Below are 21361 nucleotides of genomic sequence, written 5' to 3' on the forward strand. Positions count from 1 at the left end.
TTATGGTTAAATATAAAACCCCATAACTCCGCCCCATTGTTCATACTCAAGGTATATATATTCCAAGAGTTTTGGTGCGTAATCTCTTTCACTTTACGTTATTTATATATTATTAGACTTGGTGATGACTCTCAAGAATAATAAGGCAATCAACAATAATTATTTAATCAACACACATACCAATTTAAATTCTTCAATAATTAGTGACCACATATTATTTATTGTTGAATCCTTTTTAATTCTACCTCAGTGTCAAAGACACCTTAAACGCATAAAGCGCCAAAATCCTATCCCTCGGTGTTAAAAACACCTTAAGTGCACAAAGGCACCAACATACAATTTATTCCTTGTGTACATAGACACTTATATAGCTCCTTCCTCATGCTTTAAGCATCAATAAAAATTATTTGAACCATAATAAAATTCCTTTTTAATATCCCAAACATAATTAAACATGTAGTTTAATTAATCATGACTTCTAACATGCCATAAATAAAATTGTGGTGTCAAACGCAACATGCCCAAAATATAATCTTCCAATCTAAAACCATCACAAATAATTCATGCTTCACAATTCAATCACAAACACCATAAATTCACAATTCCATACATAAACCTTAGCATGATTCTACTTATAATCAATTATAAACAAACCTAGCATGATTCTACATCAACAAAATATGCTAAGTACGCGTACGTACCTCAAATAAGCTCTTAACATAACCGAGTACTCTACAACAATTCTCGAACCAAGTCTCCTACACAAAGGGACAATAATACTATATTAATTACCCTTGTATACACAATTTCCAGCAACTTAAACTCACTTTAAATAACTTATAATAATCTTAAAATTATTCAAAAACTCCTAATTAAACTCCTTTTTAATGGATAATCACACCCTTTTATTAAAAATCATAATTATACTACTTTAAATAAAATTCCAACATTTTAAACTAATCAAAAATTCTTTAAAACTTCATCAAAATACATCTTTATACTTAAATTATCCATAAAAACATTAAATTATATCTTACCCCTTTTAAATTCAAAGATAAAATTTATAGCATAAAAAAAAAACTTCGTTAAAACTCAAAAACTGCTCGAAAATCGTATTTAGAGGCTAAATTATCCACTCGAAAAACACTACTTTTTTATCAAAATCGGAGGAGTTTAGAATCTGATCGGGATTAAAACGAGATTAATATTTAATGAACGGAAATCTAATTATTAAAACATGAATTTGCGTGTTCAAAGTAAATCTGGAATTAAGTTAAACTAATAAGTAGTTATAATCACCAAAATTTCAAAACATCATTACTATAAAAGCCCTAAATCAATTATTCATAAAAACCCTAAAATCATGATTTTCAATAATTAAAAACCCTAGGTTATAAAATTTACAAAATCTGAAAATTATAAAGTTTAATCATCAAAATACAATTTGATACTAATTAAATTAATTTTAAACAATAAAATTAAAACCCACAAATCAATAATTATAATTACACAAATTAATAAAACAAAGGAGAGAGAAAATAAGACTAACCTTTTTGTGTGGGAAATTTTTGGGGATTCATGGGGTATTTATAGAGTATAAAGTGTAGGGTTAAATTTGGGCTTATAAAAATGTGGGCTTGAGTTATGGGATAGGGCATAAGTTATGGGTTTTGGAATGGGTTATTCCAATAAGAGTATATAGGAATTACATTGCCAAATAATTAATAAACGTTTGGCCCAAAACATATTTTATTTTTTTAAAACTTTATATTTAAAATACTTTAACCCTTGACAATACATTTTATTAATACTTAAATACTTTATAAAAATACATAAAAATACGGGGTATTACAGTAGATCCGGTAGGATCCAGCTCTATTTTCAAGTACGGATTGTCGTTAACAAGCGCGAACAATGAGCTTATTGTTTTAGCACCTATAACCCAGAAACCGCAGCCCGTAAATATGCCAGCCATTCTGTAGAACCTCTCTAAGTGCAGCAAGGAGCAGCTGGCTGTAATGACAGCGGTCCTTACCAATATGGGTAAGGGGGAAAGCCTATCACCGACAATGGCAACGGAAAAGCCGGAAGTCTCAACTCTCACCCCCGAGCAGAAAGAGCTCATTCAGCTGAGGAAAAAGGTATTGGAGCTGGAAGCTCGCAACCTGAATCGAGAATGGTGCGTGAAGAAAATAACCCCCGCTCGAATCAGCTCGGAGAAGCGGGTCCCTCGCAGTAGGTCACTGACCGCAGAGCGAGGACCCAGCTCAGAGAGAGACAAACGAGCGCGAATCCAGGTTGTTCCAGATGATTCCCCATTTTTCCGGGAGATTCTGGAAGAACCCATAAAGAAGGTGAAGATGCCGAGCTGCAAGTACAATGGAACCACAACACCCAAAAGCCACATATCAGCTTTCGAGAATCATATGGTACTCTACACCATGACAGACTCAGTCTGGTGTAAGGCTTTCCCACCAACTCTGGAGGGGCTGGTAGCGAAATGGTATGGCGCCATCCCCAAATGTTCTGTATACTCGTACAACCAGCTGAAGAGAATGTTCATGGAGCATTTCATAACCTTGGTGGACAGAACCAAGATGACAACCGAGCTGATGTGCCTGGTTCAGGGAAAGGATGAGCCCCTGAGGGAGTTCATCACCAAATTCAACAAGGAGGCAACCATTCCAAATATGAGCCAGGAGGTAGCGCTGTTAGCAATGCAGAGTTGCCTACTGCCATTCAAAGCATATGTGGGGCGTAAGAGCCTCAAAACGCTCGCCGAAGTGCTGGGTAAAGCGCATGAGTTCATCAAAGCAGACAAGACTGACATAGCAATGCTGGGTAGGAAAGCAACAGGTGACTCAGTTAAGCGGGCAGAGGTCACCCGGGCAGAGAACACACCCTGGGTGGACCAGCCAAGCAGGGATGAGCAAAACTACAGAGAAGCGGACAGGGCAGTGGGACTGAGAAGGTCCGATCCAAGGAGAGGGCCAAGGCCTGGGAAGTTAAATCAGTATACCCCACTAACCCATTCCAGATCTCACATATTCAGCGTAAATAAGGCTGATTATAAGTGGCAGAGGCCTCCAAGGATGGTAAACAGGAGTCGTGATACCAGTAAGTGGTGTGACTTTCACAGGGACTATGGCCACACCACTGAAGAATGCACGCACTTGAAGGACAACATAGAGGACTTAGTCAGGAGAGGATACTTGAGTCAATTTAAGCAGCGTGATGACCCTCCCAGAAGAAGGGAGGAGGATAAAGCGGGCTGAACTGACCGCAGAGGAGGTCACAGGGGCCCAGCTGGAGACAAGGATAGAGATGGCAAGCCAGAGGGCAGGGTGTACGTGATCAGCGGGGGTCTAGTACATGGGGGCACAGTTAATAGAGCGCGGGCTGACCTGCAGACAATGATACATCAAATAAACTACAATGATAAGCGTAGATGGCCACCTCTTCCCCCGTAGCCACGAGCCACGTTTGACGAGTATGACCAAAAGGGCATAATTTACCCTCATGATGACCCGCTGGTGGTGACAATGAGAATTGCAAACTGGGAGGTAGATAAAATACTGATAGACGGAGGCAGCTCAGCCAATATCATATACATCAGTGCGTTCAATGAGCTGAAGTTGGACAGAAAAGACCTGAAGAGAGTAAACTACGAGGTCACCGGGTTTAATGGCTCAAGGCTTACTCCAAAAGGCATAATCGAACTCTCAGTCCGGGTAGGAGAGAGGTCAAGAAGGCGTGATGTCCAAGCAGAATTTCTCGTGATAAACTCCCCTTCACCCTACAATGTAATCATGGGAAGACCGCTCATCCACAAGATAGGCGGGGTGGTATCCACTTACCACCTGGCCATGGCTTACACAAATAATGAGGGTTGGTTAGCAAAGCTCAGTGGAAGCCAGAAGACAACCCAACAATGTTACATAACTGCCTTAAAGCAGCCTGCCAAAACTAGACAGCAGTCCGGTTCCGAGAGAAGGCTCCCTGAGAAACGTGAGAGGAAGTCGAGGAAAAGGAAGCGTGAAGAGTATCACAAGGAAAAACATAAACAGAAGTTGGCAATGGAAAACTTCGAGCCTGCAAAAGAAGAAATGGCCAGACCACTTCCCAGCGGGGAGCATGTCACAGTCGAGCTCACAGAAGGTGATCCCTCGAGACGGTGAAAATTGGGAAAGACATTGATCCAGGAGTAGGGGTGCACCTCATAGAGCTGCTGAGAAAGAATAAAGACATTTTTGCATTTTCTGCAGATGAGATGCCCGAAATTGACCCAGCAGTCATGGTGCATAGGCTGAATGTGAAGGAGGATATTAGGATAGTCAGGCAGAAAAAGCGAAGCTTCTCCGCGGAGAAAAACCAGGCAATCCAGGAAGAGGTGGAAAACCTCATGGAAGCAGGATTTGTTGAACCCCGTGACTATCCAGAATGGTTAGCCAACGTGGTCATGGTGAAGAAGGCAAATGGCCAACGGAGAATGTGTGTTGATTTCACGGATCTTAATAAGGCCTGCTCGAAGGACTGTTAGCCACTGCCACGGATAGATCAACTTGTAGACTCAACCAGCGGGCACGCCCTGCTAAGCTTCATGGACGCCTTCTCAAGGTACCATCAGATCAGCCTACACGAGCCAGACATGCAGAAAACTACATACATTACCGAAAGGGGAGTGTATAATTACATAGTTATGCCCTTCGAGCTGAAGAACGCTGGAGCAACTTTTCAGTAGGCAATGGATAGAGTGTTCCTTCACCAAAAGGGAATAAATGTCCAAGTATACATTGACGACTCAATTGTTAAGAGTGTCACGCAGGCTGGACATATCATGGATCTGGAGGAAACATTTGCCACCCTGAACAAGTATGAAATCAAGCTCAACCCGAAGAAATGTGTCTTTGGAGTGAGCTTAGGAAAGTTCTTGGGTTTTCTGATCAGCGAGAGAGGAATAGATGCCAACCCAGAAAAGGTGGAAGCAGTCCTTAGTCTGCCTAAGCCTAAGAGCATCAAAGATATCATGCGGTTGACAAGCAGAATGGCCGCACTGACCAGATTCATCAGCAAGTCAGCAGACAAAGCCTTGTCATTCTATCAGCTATTGAAAGGAAACAGAGAATTCAAGTGGGGGACTAAGGAGAAAGAAGCCTTTGAGGGTATTAAGGAGCATCTAACTAAGCTCCCAACAATGATCAGCCCGGAGCTGAGGGAAAAACTACAGTTGTACATCTCAGCGTCAATACAGACAATCGCAGCCGTTCTGTTGGTAGAAAGACAAAAGCAACAAAGGCCGATATATTTCGTGAGCCACGTGCTGACCGAGGCAGAGCAAAGATACCCCCTGGTAGAAAACTAGCCTTCGCAGTGGTCACATCAGCAAGAAAGCTAAAACCATATTTTGACGCGCATATAATAGAGTTCCTCACAAACCACCCGCTGGAGAAAGCATTACAAAAGATGGATGCATCGGGTAGACTCTTAAAGTCGGAAATCGATCTTTCTGAGTATGAATTTGAGGTCAAGCCTAGAGCATCCATCAAGGCACAAGCTTTAGCAGACTTCATAGTGGAAGCCTCCTATAAGGAGAAAGAAGATGACATTGGGGTCTGGAAGGTGGAAGTGGATGGATCCTCAGCCCAAACGGGGAGTGGGGCTGGAGTCATAATGACGTCTCCAGAAGGAAACGTATTTGAGTATGCCATCAGGTTCAAGTTCAAAGCTTCTAATAATGAAGCAGAGTACGAGGCGACGCTGGCAGGCCTGCGTATGAGCCTCGCAGTCGGAGCCCGCAAAGTACACCTGTAGACTGATTCTCAGCTCGTTGCCAGCCAACTGTAGGGGGCGTATGAGATAAGGGAAGCCACTATGATGAAATATGTAACCAAAGTGAAAGAACTGGCAGCCCATCTAGTCCATTTCCAGATAAACTTGGTCCTCAGAGTAGGAAACTCTCAGGCTGACACCTTATCTAAGTTAGCCAGCTCCACCTTACAAAGCCTCACAAGAACAGTGATGGTCGAAGTGTTAGAGGAAAGCAGCTTCGCTGAAAAGGAGCAGGTAAACTACGTTGGGAGTCAGAGAGCCTGGTTCTCAGACATCTTGGCGTACAAACTTCATGGCTCGCTGCCCGATGATGAAGTACAGGCTAAAAAGGTGAAGAAAGACGCAAATTGGTATGTAGTGATGAATGGAGAGCTCAACAAGAAAGGCTTCTGAAATCCACTACTGAGGTGTATTCCAGAATGGGAGCAAGAGGGCATTATGGAAGAAGCCCACTCCGGAATATGTGCCAACCATATCGGCGGGAAAGCATTGGGAGTAGAGGTCCTTAGAAGAGGGGCATATTGGCCAACTCTCACGCAAGACGCACTAGCATATTTTAAAAAATGCAATAAGTGTCAAAAATATTCACCAGTCATAAATCAGCCAGCAAACAATCTGACTCCAATCCTCAGCCCGATCTCGTTCGCTTAGTGGGGAATGGACATATTGGGACCTTTCACCACTGGGTCAGCGGGCAGGCAGTATCTCATTGTGGCAGTAGATTACTTTACAAAGTGAATAGAAGCTGAGCTCACCAAGTACATAAAGGCAACCCAGGTTAGAACATTTATATGGAAGAACATCATCACTAGATTTGGGGTGCCACAGTGCATAGTCTTTGATCATGGGTGCCAATTTGACTGTGACATCATAAAGGACTACCTGAGGGATATGGGCACCAAGTATGCAAGTGCCTCAGTCTGCCACCCGCAGAGCAATGGCCAAGAATAAGAATATCCCTACAGAAGAAGCTGGAGGAGTACAAGGGCATGTGGGCAGACTTAGTCCCAGAGGTCTTGTGGGCAAATACGACCACTGAGAAGGAGTCAATCGGTAAAAGCCCTTTCATCCTGGCCTGCGGGGTTGATGCAGTTGTCCCTGTGGAAGTGCAAATCCCCAGCCTGAGGATACAGCACTATGAACAACAAGGAAATGAAAAGCGCATGATGGAAGAGCTAGACTTCCTGCCAAAAGTAAGGCTAAAAGCAGCCTTTAAGCTGGCAGCCCAAAAGAGCAGGATCTCAAAAGCTTTCAACAAAAGGGTCAAGCACAGGGAGCTCCTGCCAGGAGACTTAGTCCTCAGAAGGACAGCAGCAGTTGGAAGAGGAAATCAACATGGAAAGCTGTCAGCAAACTGGGAAGGCCCTTTCATCATGCACAAACATGTTGGACCAGGCGCGTTCCTCCTTGCAGATCAAGAAGGTCAAGTCTTAAGAAACAGTTTCAATGCTGATGTATTAAAGAAATATTTTGTTTAAATAGCTTGAAACATAGCTGTTTCAAATCGATAAACCTTTATTCAGTCCATGTTATGTTAACTAAGGCATTTGAGCCATTTTTTATTCAATGAAATATAAGCCTCTGCGTGAGGAGTATGTTGCATAAATTTGTTTAATATAGTATTCCCAAGCATCATATACTAACATGCAAAAATCAAACAAGAATAATAATAAAGTGTTAGAGGCAAGAAGCACTCTAGCGCAAAATGACAAAGTGAAAGCATCCCTCCTTAAAACCTCACTTCACCTGCAAAAAGAAAAACAGGGCACCACTCGGGGACGCCTAAGGGGGAGCCTGACACGTTCAGCTTGAGCAGGGGAGAAGAGAGGAAAAGAAGAAGATAAGCTACATGGGCAGCACTAAGGTTCTCTTAGTCCCATTCAGCCCATCTGTTCAAGGGGGGGAGGAAAGGAGAAGACAGTCAAGCAGTAAGCCCTTACAAGCTGAATGAAGTAAGCATGCAGTAAACAAGCTGAATGACATAAATAAGTCGTAGCATAAACAAGTTGAATGACATAAATAAGTCGCAGCACAAACAAGCTGAACGACATAAACAAGTCGCAACATAGATAAGCTGAACGACACAAATAAGTCACAGCAAAGCAAGCTGATGACACAGATGAAATAAGCAAAAAGCTGATCGACACAAACAAGTCTCGGCAAGGATAAGTCAAATAACGCTCAATCAAATTTGTCAACCAGCACGCAGACGAAGCCTTTGGTCAAAGCCAAGTGACGTACACAACGCGTAAACACTTGAAGCAAATAAAGCAGGAAGGACAAAATGTAACAAAGTCCCTGCTGAAGCACAGCAGAGCGCAAAAGAAACAGAAAAGCGCTAGGCTGCTAAATTAAAAAGACAGGAAGGCCCAACCTACGAGGCCCCACCAAACGTAATAAAGAGCAAGCATGCAAACAATGAAGTAAACAGCAAGAAAAGCAACAAGAGGAGATCATAAGGAACATACATTATAAGGCTGAACCCCTGCCCACCAAGGCAGAGTAAACATTCAGCAGGTCAGTCACAGAACAAATAAAGTTGAGCCCTCATCCACCAGGACAAGGAAACACTCAGCGGGTAAAGTTAGAAGATCACAAATTCATGTTAAGCTGGACAAACCCAGCAACGAAAGAAAAAGTATTCTGAAAATACACAGAGAAACATAATCTTTGGCAGCTATACACCCCAAAGATAGTAACAAAAACTACCTAGTTACAACAAATCTGGGTGAGGGAAACTCAGAGGAACCACTGGAGTAGGAGGGTGACAGCCGCCATAACCTTTATTGATCATCAGCCAGAGACTCCACTCCAATAGTTGCAGTAACGTCAGGGCAGAGAGGCACCTCCAAGTTCAGCACGGCCTAGTTGGGGATCTTGCAGCCAGCAGCGCGAGGGTGATCAGCGGGAAGATCGAACAAACCAGCCTCACCAGCAGCTTTAACCTTAGCCCAGAAGGCATTAAAGCGAGTCTGCTGCTCTTCACCCTCACCATACAAGCTACTAACGCATCGAGCCGTAGCTTCCCATCCTCCATCATGGCGATCAGCCAGGAGCTTAGCAAAAACAGGAGAGAGCACAAAAGACTTGAGAGCCTCTCTCCTAGCAGCCTCCAGCGCAACAACATGCGCAGCCTGTAAATCTGCCACCTCCGCCTCTAACGTCTTTACCCTGGCCTGAGAAGTCCCCAACTGTTCCTCGCAGTCCTTCAGCTTGGTCTGAGTGAGCTGAAATTCTCCCAATTGGAGCTGCAAGGCATCCTCCTTCTCCCTCAGCGGAGTCACCTCATTGGCCATAACATCCCTCTCAGCTTGATCCTGCTGAACCTCCAGAGTCTTTTGGGAAAGAGTTATACCCTGGTTCTGATATTCCTTCTCCACTAACAGCAAGGCATTGGACAAATCCCCCACAGACATAACAAGCTGCAAGAAAAGCAGAAAAAAAGAGTCAGCCAAAGTGGGAGTTAACAAAAGAAGTTAACAATAAAAACCATAAAGTATAATAATAAGTAAAACAAGAAAGCAGCAACAAAACAAGCAGAGAAAAGCTGAAACGAGAAAAAGAAAAAGCCAAAAGCAGAGGCTAACCTTCTGCAAATCATGGCAAGCAGTAGCTGCTGAAAGGCTGCCTGAGCTGCGCGTAGAATCCGCAGAGAGACGAACCCCCTGAGTCAGGCGGTATCCTAGAGTACCACCCTTTTGAGGGTTGTCTACAAATAAAGACTCATCAGCCCTCACATTCATCAAAGGCTGAAAGGGAGCGTTCTCAGCTCCAGAAGGACAGGGTATTGGGCGAAGATGAATGTCAATAGGGACCTCAGCAAACTCAATGGCCCCAGTAGGGCGAAAAGTCCCTCCAGCAGAGAGTGAGGACGTAGAAAGAGGATTCTCAAAGGCGTCACCCAAGAACTGATGAATGCAGCGGTTAAGCTCATTGGAGTTCTGAGTGTCTCCTCTACCAATATTCCCACCTGGAAGTCCAGTGTTGGCAGACGTGGAAGCAAGAGGGTCAAGGCCAGGAGAAGTGCGAGCCTTTTTCGCCTCTGGCTCATCCCTAGCAGGGGCAGAAGACATAGGATCGTCCTCCAGGTCAATCACTGGACGATCCTGCTGGAGAGAGCCCGCAGCTCGGGAGAGCCCACTCCTGGTAGCGCTTCGGAGCCGCCCCCTCAGCCCGTAGGGACGCGACAGAATCCTTGGAAGCTCCATGATAAATTCATCAGGGAGCTGAAAATCAGTAGCTGCAACAGAAGGAACTACAGTGCCCTTCGCAGCAGCAGTATCATCAGTATAAGTAGGAAAGAGCTTAACATGCTCAGCAGAGGAAACGGGTTTTTCACCCGCAGCAGTGGTCTCAATCCCCTCAGAGGGAAACTGAAGAACACTGTCAGCAAAATCATCGGCAGTAGCCTTTGGTTCTTCAGAAGCTTGTTCACGTTGCCTTTTGGCAGCAGAAGTCTGAGGTGCCACCCGGCTTGAAGCCGCGACAGACTGCTTCTCAGAGGAAGCAGTAGGCGCCACTAACGCCTCAGAATCTGAAGCCACCTTTCGAGGAGTAGGGCGAGTATCACACCTACTCCCAACAATAGAAGACGAAGGCTCAGGCTCAGCGGACCCAACACGCTCGCCATTAGCCACGGTGCCAACAACAGCCCGCAGCTCAGCAGGAGCCAAACGCACCTCGCCCTTCAGGGAACCCGCAAACATCTCCAGCGTATCAAAGAGCTGAGGAGGGTTCTCAGGAGTGGCAGTGAAAGGGTCCTTCCAATTATCGCTAGGACGAGCATGCGTTTGTCCAACTTGTCATAGCCTAAAAACACAAAATGACAAAAAGTCAAATAAGTTAGGGAGGCAAGAGCAAAAAAAAAAGAAGAAGAAAAAACAGAAAACAGAAAAAAGGCAAAAGGCAGAAAGAGCTTACCAGACTCATGTGTACGGCACAAACGCATGGCAGAAAGCTGCTCATTACCCGATGTAAATAGAGTTGGGCAGCCAGACCTTGGGAAACTTGGAGTCACCTGTCCCCGCTCCCTGCAGAGCCTCAAAAGCTTCTGTCTCACGGGCAGGTTCTGAGGGAGAAACTGTGACCCCATCCATGTTGGTGCGAATCTCTCTGAAGTTGCGTGGAGCAGCAAAATTGGAAGGCACCCTCACCCAGAAGAACTTGCCAGTCCAGTCCCTGAAACGCCCATGTTTTGGTAGGACAAGACTCTACTCTCTTTGGGAGCGACATAGTACCACCCTAACTCAGTCCTAGAGGCTGATCTTTTCAGGCTTGAACAAATGCAGAGACTCATGGTACCTTCAAAACCTCAAAAACCACAGTACACAAATCAGGGTATGAAGGGAGGCAAGGTGCACCAGAGATATGCAGATGTTAAAAGCACGTAGCAGCTTCTCTAAGGTAGGGTCCAAGGGGAACCTCAAGCCCAAGTCTAGCTGCGAGGCAAACACAGCAATATGACCTGCAGGAGGGGTAGATAACTTCGCACCATTAGCAGGCAGAACCAGCTCGTAGCCCTCCCCAAAACCGTAAAACTTCTGCCCAACAGCAGCCAGGCCCAGTCTCTCAGCGTCCTTACGCCAACTGGAATCTAGCACACAGTTCTTAGGCCCATAACACTTGTCATCAAGGAAGAATCCAGTCTTGCCCTCCTCTACGGGCTCAACAACATAAGTGGGCTGACAGTCGAAGTATGAGCGGTCACCAGGAGACTCAGCCATTCTACTTGATTGAACTGCTGGGGAAGGAGAAGGTGATGGAGTCCTAGTATTCCCACCGCGCACTACATAATGATCAAACCGATGCATGTCAGCCATGTCATCAAGCTAAGCAAAACTGTTTAAAGGCTGAACATGGGGAATGGGGCTAACAAGAGACACATCAGGGGGATAGGCCTTAACAGCATCAGCCAACATTTTATGGCGCATGGCGCGCAACCTTAGGCGAGTAAGATGGGATAAGGGAGTCCCATCTAGCGTAAGCACTCGCTCACAATAAGGATCAAAGAAATCAGGACGGGGTCTACGCTGGAAAGGGTGAAATGCACTACCCTCAACGGGACGACTACTGCCTGACCCAGACGCAGCAGCAAGGTTAGGAGGCATAACAGTTTGTAAAGGAGTAGGAGAAATAGAAGAAGTGTGCGCAGGACGCTCACCTGAAAAAGAAGATCGGGAAGAGGAGGAATCTGATCCTGTGGCCATTTGAGGCTCACTCATATTCTGACTATCAGAGGCGTCAGACATTATGAAATCTACAAAGGAATACAGGCCCACAAAGGAAGGAAAAAGCAATGGGGCACGAGAAAATCAAAGAATCAGTTTAGTAACAATGAAGGAATAAGTAGAAAAAAGCCAAGAATGCAAATACACAACAAAAGAGAAGAAATGGGAATAGCGACAATTGAGAAGAATCAAAAGGCACAATCTTGCAAAGAAAAAGTAAAAAGAAGCAAAAATTGGAAAAATACAAACAACAAAAGGTACAAAGTAAATACCTTTTAGGAAAAAAGTTGCAGAAGCAACAGAGTACAACAACAATGGCGGAGATAAAAGCCCAAGCAAGATAAAAGTCTGAATCTGCAATTAAGAAGAACAAAGAAGGAAAAATTTAACAAAAGAGAAAGAATTAAAGGAGAAAAAGCAAGTAAAGCGGAAGTCAGGACAAAAATAAAGACGAAGAAGCAAGAACCTACCACAACAATGGAGGATCAGAGACGCTTGACAGAGGAAGAGCACTTCAGCGGAAGTGATTGAAAATCCTCTCTACAAGCTCGTCATTTCCCAGACTTCAGCGGGAGTGATCGAAAACCCTCTCTGCCAGCTCGTCATTTCTCAGACTTCAACGGGAGTGATCGAAAATCCTCACTGCGAGCTCGTCATTTCTCAGACTTTAGCGGGAGTGATCGAAAATCCTCTCTGCAAGCTCGTCATTTCTCAGACTTCAGCGGGAGTGATCGAAATTCCTATCTATGAGCTCGTCACTTCTTTAGTCTGGAACTGTAGCCACCCATTTGTGTCTCCCCAAAACCAAACCTAGTGATGAGTACATTTCGCGTCGAATCATAATCGAATGAATTGAAAGTGTGGAAAGTTTAGTGTTGCGGAAAGTTTAAATTTCTTTTCTCTTCTCTCTGTTTTTGAAAACTTATTTTAAGAAAACAGCCAATCCAGTTTGTTTGGTCCATTATATGGGTCTAATAGTAGTGTAGTTGGATGGGGCTCGACAAGAGCTTTCCAACGATATATTATAGGCCCAATTCCGATGAATATTGAGGAAGTTATGGCCAATTTACTAAACTGGGCCCGTTTTAAGCCTTATGTGCAGCCCAATGATCTAGGGGAGGGCCTAATATGATTTATCATTCCTAATTCAATTAGGAATGGTTTTAGTCTTCTAGATTCTTCTAGAAGGTTCTTTTGATTCCTAATTCAATTAGCATTGATAAATTGAATTTTGTTGACATTTCAGAGTTTTAATTAAAATCAAAAAGCATTTTCGAGGAAAAGATACGATTTTATCCTCCAGTACGGCAAACTTATCTGATTTTCAAAAACACGTCAAAAACAGGACTAGCGCCTGACGCCAGGCATTGGCGCCTGGAGCTAGGCCTGGCGCCAGCCATTGGCGCCTGGCGCTAGTGTTGGCGCCTGGCGCCAATTAGCAAGGGTTGGCACCAGCTCTGTTTTAGGTGCGCCAGATGCTCTGTTTTGATATTTTATCTTCTTGGCTGATTTTCTCTATAAATAACGACGTAAAAACTCCGTTTTCATTCACCTAGAATCAGTTTTCATTCGCTAATTCTCATCAAGATTTCCTTAATTAATTCATCTCTCTCTTTTTTTCTTTCTCTTTTTTAACCTTTCTTTTTACATACAAAATTCCGCATTCATTAGATTTAGAAACACCTAGCCATATTCAAAGTTGCCTTCGCCCTAGACGTGAAAGGTTCAATTTCTAAGGGTTTGGTCCCAAATCTCTCTTTCAATTATTTAATTTAATTGTTTGTTTATTATTTTCCTTGAAGTTACTAACGTGTGTATTTTGTTATTAGAAAGAGGTACGAGGCATCAAAGTAAGTATTTTAATGGTTTTTAATTGATGTTATGATGTAGAAATCATATTTATATTGTTATTATGATATTCCTAGTATCATGTCTAGGGTAATTTTAATATTAAATATGATTGTTATGATGCTTCCTATGTTCTTCCTAATATTTATGATTGTTAGTATCATGTTAGGGTTAAAGCTTTGATTTTTATTGCTTAGTGACATGCTAGGGCTTGTTATTAATCTCGTTAGTATCATGCCTAGGATCTTGCTATTATTATTATGCTTTAATATTAACATAAACATGATTATGAATATTATTATTGTTATTATAATGATTATTTTTATGATTTATGATTATAATTGTTATAATTGTTATGATGATTATTTTTATGATTGATGATTATTTATAATTATTGTGAACATGGTTATTATAATTATAATTTTTTATAATAATTTTTCATGATTATTATTATGTTGCTTGATTTTTATGTTGTTAGTGCTTGATCACGCCTTATATGCATGTTTAAAGGGAATTGGTACTTGTAATTACGCTTAATAAGATAATTAATAATCTTGTTTAGGGTAAATTTGATTATAACTTCAAGTGATCGCCAATAATAGGTTTATTTGTGCATTAATATTCAACCAACATAGATAAACATGTTTAGGGTTAATCCTATTGATTGCATGTTAGTTAAAAAGCGCACATGAATATGATCAGAATAAAGTAGAGGCCTATTATTAGGGCAGGTTCAATCTCTTCTATGTTGGATTTGTACCTTCATCCCCCCTTATTTGGTTAAAGACCTTATGGAGTTGACGATCTCTTGGATCGTTAAGGGGTGTAACCTTCACCCTGTGAACGGTTTACAAGTTCCTAAAACTTGTTGGCGACTCTTTTACTCTATCTTCTTCCCTTTTGGACGTCACAATACTTTAATGTATGATCACAGTGGGGTTCAAGCTAGGAGTTAATGCTTGAAATATTCCCTACAGTTTTTGGCGACTCCACTGGGGAGGATTTCTATTTTAATTCCTGAATTTGTTTCGGCAATGATTTAGAATGAGCGGATGAGACTCGAAAAGTTCTAAGTATTTCATGTGCGTAATTTTGATTATCATTATTGTCATATGCATAAAAAAGATCTCATTGGAAAGACCATCCGTAATGAGTTAAAAAACATAGGATTTTACACGTAGGAAATTTGAGAAATATCTTTCACAACTAGAACCGAAATAACACCGCGCGAAACTAGAAAATTTTATCGAGCACAGAAAGCTTCTGAGGCATGTGGGAAGTAGCGCTAGAGGCCAGAGCTTGGCGCCAGACTTTTAGCCGTAGCGCCAGACGCCAGCATTGGCGCCAGGCGCTACAGTTAAAAACTGACGTCAGTCCCTGTTTGCTGGCGCCAACTTCTCCCAATACCGAGCCAGAAATATGCGTTCTAATTTCGACCAGTTTTTCGTATTGTTTGCTCGATCCTACTTCCTGATTGAATTTTTTTCTCACTTTTCTGAAACCCATATGTGTTCTACATATGGACATAACCCTCTGGGAATTCATGCTCCATCTACCCGATTGAACGCTCTGTTCAACAAAGGGTACATTCGAGATGTTGAATTCACCAAACCACGGAAGCGATTTTTTTCTAAAGCTCGCGGTGTCCCATCCACTCGCGCCAACCCTTCACAGTTAGGCTTCCGCGCGGTGCATTCGGAAAATTAACCATGGACCCTCTATTGACTAAACCATATCCCAAACTTTAGAGAACTAGAGCCATGGTTAGGTTGCGAGCTCATTGCATCATATTGTGCCTACTTGACTAATTGTGCATTATTTGTTGTGCATATATTCTATGTTTCTCTTAACCGTTTGTTTGACTTGTGTTGAGATTAAATAAATTAATGACTTAAAGAACTTTGCCTAATTAATTAATTAACTAATTAATTTGAGTTAATAAAGTCTAATATTTTAATTGAAATGGACCTAGTACGACTTTAGGCATACCCCAGTTGATTAATAACACCGAAAACAGTCCCAGACTGAAGCTCCAATATTGGCGCCAAAGTCTGAGCTGTAGCGCCACACTGTGGAGTGTAGCGCCTGGCGACAGCTCTATCGTCTGGCGCCAAGCTACACAGTGCGCACCAGTCCTGTCGTTTGGCCGACAGTTCGGGTTATTGGTCGAGTCATCACCTAGTGTCTATTTAACTAGTTTGCTAATTAAGTCGGATAATTTTCGCTGTCAATCATGCCTTGTCGAGTCATTAATTGAATCTAGTCACATAGTCTAGCCACATGGTCATGACACGAGTCTTAATGTACCACCTTCACTCACTAGTCATAGCACACACTTCGAGTACACATGTCACCATGACCGTATCTTAGGTTCATGCATGAGTCGGTCTTTCCGTCATTTGAGTTGGGGGTACATTCTGTTCCTAATTCTTCATATCCCTCCATCTAAATCTTGTTTCACATTCTATTCCCATCATTCTTCACTTCCTCCATCCATTGCATGTTGAATAAAGTTTGAGTCAAACAATTAACAATAGATATCCCAAAATTCCTTTTCCACAGTACTTGGTCGAGGAGAGAAGGGCGATTAATAAAGGACAACTTCTTTATTCAAGTCTCACTTTTTGATAAACCGATTCGTCAAAAGAGGAAGGCTAAGAAGATAATGGCAACTCAAGAGGAAGTCAATGAGCTTAGGAACCAATTGGTTACCGTGACTGAGACACTGAAGCTACTCACACTCAAGATCGATGATCCTGTGAAGCAACAACAAATAAACCTTATGCAAGAAAGTTTGAGCAAGCTGTCTAGTGACTATAAATTTCAGGGCATGAGTTCACAAGGGGTCTCGCTGGACAAGGAGCTTCTTCCGCATAAGTTTAACGCCACTGACATCCCTAAATTCAAGGCAACAGATAACCCTTACTTCCATTTAAGAGCTTTCGAAACCATAATGAGTATTAAGGGTATCGATAAGAAGGTTTTCCCCTCTCTGTTCTCACTATCTCTTGAAACCGTTTGCCAACAGTGGTACTTCTCCCTTGACAAAGAGAAAACCTCTACCTGGGAATCGATAGTAAACGCTTTCATTGATAGATACAAATGCAATATTCAAGTTGAAACCGATCACAGACAACTTGAGATGCTAAGACAAAAAGAGAATAAAGGATTTACTTCTTTTTTTAATAAATGGAGGGAAACTTCCGCTAGGATGATTGAGGTCCCCACCGAAAAGGAGTCTGTGAGGATGTTTATCAAGAATCTCCAAGAGAAGTATTCAAAGCACTTAAAATATCAACACAACTTGAATACTTTCAGAGCCGTCTATGACATAGGTATCAAGATCGAAGACGACCTCGCAAAGCAAAAAGTTACTAACAATAGTAACCACGGTGGCTGGAAAGGAAAGAAGAACGAAAATCCTTCTTCTTCCGAAAACGCCCACTCTAGTAATAATGTTAGTACCTTTGACCATAATGGTGTCTTAGCTATGGACAATCAAGGATCTAAAAGGAAACCCAGGCAAGAGTTCACACCCATTGGAATGACCTACGATGCTGCTTTCAATCGTCTCTGTGATCGAGGATTAATCAAACCTATTGGCCCTACCGAGGATCCAACACCAGAAAATCGATCTTCGAGATGGAATCCAAACTCCTATTGCAAGTACCATCGAGGGCGCGGTCATACTACTGATGAATGCTACAGGTGTCAAAACCTCATTCAAGATCTCATAGAGGCAAATAAGATCCCATTGCCTCTAGCTAGCGAGAAGACTGGATGATGTCGGAGCAAACAACACAAGACAGAGGCGAGCTTCAACGACAAGATTTCATGACCTCTTTTTCTATTTCTTTTTCATTTTTTCCTTTCCCCAATAAGTCTAGCATAGGCACCTTTTCTTTTCATTTAGATTAATTTTGTAGTTTTTTTTTCCTTTTCCCCTTTTTAATAAAATGAGCATTTATTTCCTTATATATGATCATTTCATTATATTGTATTAAATATTAAAATAAATAAAATAAATAAAAACAAAAAAATAAAAACAAAAAAAAATAAAATAAATAAAAATCCATGTTGAATTAAGACAAGGTATACCAATGATTTGAGGCACCCCTTGTAGCCACGTCATATCTCCTTTCACCTTTCAAATATGCAATCCTCTCTTCATAAACCACTTTGAGCCTCGTCTAACGATAGACCCTTCTTTTTTCAACCTACATCTACCTAACCTTGGGATGGGATGGTGTGCAACTTATGCAATTCTAAAAAAAGGCTTGAGTGATTCAGAAAATTAAAATAGCAAAAATAAGCAAAAGCAATAAAAAAATAAATAAGAGTGTACAAAAGGGTAAGTGTTCCAATGTCTTTGATATGAAAATATCTTTGATAAGAATACGTCTCAGATTGCGTCTCTTATCGAGTGCTTGGTACCGTGCCTGAGAAACATGAATGCCGAGTGAGTGATAGACCGCATGATCGGGATTGTCCACACTTATAAAAATGAAATAGCAAAATAAAGAGCTAAAAAGAGTAGAAACCTCAAGCATGAAAATACAAATATTCAAAAGCACACCTTCTAGCCTTGAGCCTTTATCCCCTTCTTCTCCATCCTTTAGCCTAACCACGTTACAACCCTTAAAAAGACCTTTTTGAGGTATACATACACTTGTGCGAGGTTCGGCTAGAGCTACATTCGGCCTGATTCCTAACGGATACGTAGGCAACCTCACATCGAGGTGCGGCCGTAATAAACATGCATTCATATTCAAATTCACACACTTACACCATGATCATATCAAGGGATCTTCTATGCTCATCCCTATCTACTTAGAGCTAGACTTGGGGGCTTGATCCCTACATCATTAGCTTACCTAGCCTAAGAGTCACCGTCATTTGACTCTTTTAACAAATAATATTTTCCCGCACACTTAGCCCTTGCGGCCTAACTTTAGTGTCACTATCACACACATCACAGATACATGACCAAATATACTTCCCTTAGAAACCCTTTGTCATGAAATGTTAACATTGAAGCATGCCTTGTCATATCAACATCACTCATCAATCATAATTGTCATTGCATCACGAAGTATGAAGTACTTAGCCTCCGTGCCTAAGTTACCCAAATACTTTTATCATGGAGTCAACAGTTGAGATAGCCTAGGATGGGTTAATCCTTGCACCTTGAGAGATAGTATCAAACAACATTTGACTAAGATCATTCAACATGCATTCGAAAACTTCGATTCTTTTTTCACGTCTTTCTTTTTCGGGAGAAAGTCGGTACCCTCCACAGAAATGACGGAAAAGTTTTGCTTTTTTTGCATTTTCGAGTCGCACGATCACATTACAATGCACACACAAGTCATGTACGCATTGAGTCATGTCGTGTCATATCACTTTGATTTGAGTCTAACACACGTGTCATTTTACTTTGAGTCGAGTCAACCTCGAGTCAGTCAATCATATCGAGTCAAGTTTATACCTTGAGTCGTGTCGAGTCAATGAGCCAAGAAATGCTAAAACTTAGTTCAACCCTAAGATGATTAAAGAGATTGGCAAAGTTCTATAGTCAAAAATAAATACAGGTGCAGCAGAATAGGAAAGACCCTACTCCAATTCTTGGCGCTAGAGATATTCCAGCAGTGACAGAGTTCAAGCCTCTCAGAAAGGTGATTTCAACCTCATACAACAATTTCGGGTTCCTTGGTACGCCAGATAGCCCCTATAAGCAATTTGACATGATTAAGTAGTCGGTTTGATTACAGTCTAAGTGATCGACCTGACGAAAGATCGTCTCACTTAGCTTAAGCGCCTAAAACACTAGCTCATTACAATCGGTTTAAAAGCAAGCACTTAAACAACAATATTTCCAAATATGGATTGTCGCGCATTCTTATTAAACGACAAAGTTTTCCAAAAATTGGATTGTCATCCCCAACTGACAATATTTCCAAAAATGGATTGTCGTGCATCTTCTTCAAACGACAATTTTTCCAAGATTGGATTGTCATCTCTGGCAAAGTTTCCAAGCGTGGATTGTCGTGCTCCTTCTTTGTTTGGCAAGTTTTTCCATGTTCGGATTGTCATACATTCATAGATCGCTGGCAAGTTTTCCGAGATTGGATTGTCATACACCCAATTCCCTATGGCAAAATTTCCCAAAGGATTGTTGTAGGTTTCTATTCATCATAAATATCGGCAAAAGTTCCTCAACGTGGATTTTCATTCATTTCAGTAAGTGGCAAATTTTCCCCGAAGTGGATTGTCGGTCGACTCTTTTTTTGCAAATGTTCCAAGACGCGGATTGTCAATAGTGGCAATATTTTCCCAAAAGGATTGTCGCATAGCGTTGGCAAATTTCCAAGGTGGATTTCTTTCAAGAGTTATATTCCAAGATGTGGATTGTCGATCGTAGCAAAGTTCTTATGAAAGATTGTTACGAAGCATTGGCAACTTTTCCAAAAATTGGATTTTGGCAAATTTTCCGAGATACGGATTGTCGCTTCATCGTGGCAACATTTCCAAGGATGGATTGTTACGTGGCACTGACAACTATCCCAAAATCGGATTGTCATACATCATACAAGAGTTGTGTTGGTAACTATTCCCAAATAAAAGATGATTGCCGACATACTGGTTCACAAGCAGCAAAGCGCCGACGTACTGGTATAGCAGCATTAAGGATTAAAAAGCAGTGATCTTTTCGAAGACTATCACAGCGGAAATTGGAGTCATATCAAAAGAAACTCTTTGTTCAGAGACGAGTGAACATTGAAACAGCAAGGTGGCGTTCCCTAGATTGTGGAGAGTTGTCACAAACAACTGAGGGTGGTTTCAAGAGAAGCAATCTTCGATAGTATTCCCTTGGACGTGGAATATTATCAAAGCGGAAAAGGATTGTTTCAAGTGAAATAATCTTCGATAGTATTCCCTTGGACGTGGAATATTATCAAAGCGGATGAGGATTGTTTCAAGTGAAATAATCTTCGATAGTATTCCCTTGGACGTGGAATATTATTATAGCGGACGAGGATCGTTTCAGGCGAAGCAGTCTTCTATATTGGAAGCAGTTACAGGCGTAGCGATTTTCAAGCGGCATGACATTCTCTAGCTTGCAGGAGGTCATCAAAACAACAGTGAAGCAGCAAATCGGTTACTTCAGAGACGTGTGCTCGACGATGCAAGATACGCGTTTCTTATCTCTTTTATCTATTTATCTAATGCTAGTTTGCAGGTATCGGCGTTACAAGAATGATTTAGGATCGCAGAACGTTCTGAGTCATTCTCCGTCCCTATCGATACTTTGACTTTTGTTTTCGAAACTTGCGTTTCTCCAAACTCACTCAAAGTGGGGGCTTCTGTAGACACCCATTTGTGTCTCCCCAAAACCAAACGCAGTGATGAGTACCTTTCGCGTCGAATCTTAATCGAATGAAGTGAAAGTGTGGAAA

General features: G+C 42.0%; 2 protein-coding genes across 2 annotated transcripts; both read left to right on the forward strand.

The window, feature by feature from the left end:
- Positions 1 to 2069: 2069 nt before the first annotated feature.
- Positions 2070 to 3275, forward strand: LOC110692560. Its single transcript, XM_021869595.1, has one exon. The coding sequence runs from the start codon at positions 2070 to 2072 to the stop codon at positions 3273 to 3275; it is 1206 nt and encodes a 401-aa protein (XP_021725287.1).
- Positions 3276 to 3542: 267 nt separating this feature from the next.
- On the forward strand, positions 3543 to 4540 carry LOC110692561. Its single transcript, XM_021869596.1, has 2 exons — positions 3543 to 4158; positions 4266 to 4540. The coding sequence occupies exons 1-2, from the start codon at positions 3543 to 3545 to the stop codon at positions 4538 to 4540; spliced, it is 891 nt and encodes a 296-aa protein (XP_021725288.1).
- Positions 4541 to 21361: the final 16821 nt, after the last annotated feature.

The sequence above is a fragment of the Chenopodium quinoa genome, unplaced genomic scaffold (genome assembly GCF_001683475.1).
Source record: "Chenopodium quinoa cultivar QQ74 unplaced genomic scaffold, ASM168347v1, whole genome shotgun sequence".
In the NCBI taxonomy this organism is placed as follows: Eukaryota; Viridiplantae; Streptophyta; class Magnoliopsida; order Caryophyllales; family Amaranthaceae; genus Chenopodium; species Chenopodium quinoa.

Excerpts from the sequence above, each read along its gene's own strand:
- LOC110692560 (XM_021869595.1), top strand. The coding sequence starts at position 2,070 with ATGGCAACGGAAAAGCCGGAAGTCTCAACTCTCACCCCCGAGCAGAAA.
- LOC110692561 (XM_021869596.1), top strand. The coding sequence starts at position 3,543 with ATGAGAATTGCAAACTGGGAGGTAGATAAAATACTGATAGACGGAGGC. Across the intron at positions 4,159-4,265 it reads CACAGTCGAGCTCACAGAAG|ATGAGATGCCCGAAATTGAC; the intron begins GTGATCCCTCGA and ends CATTTTCTGCAG.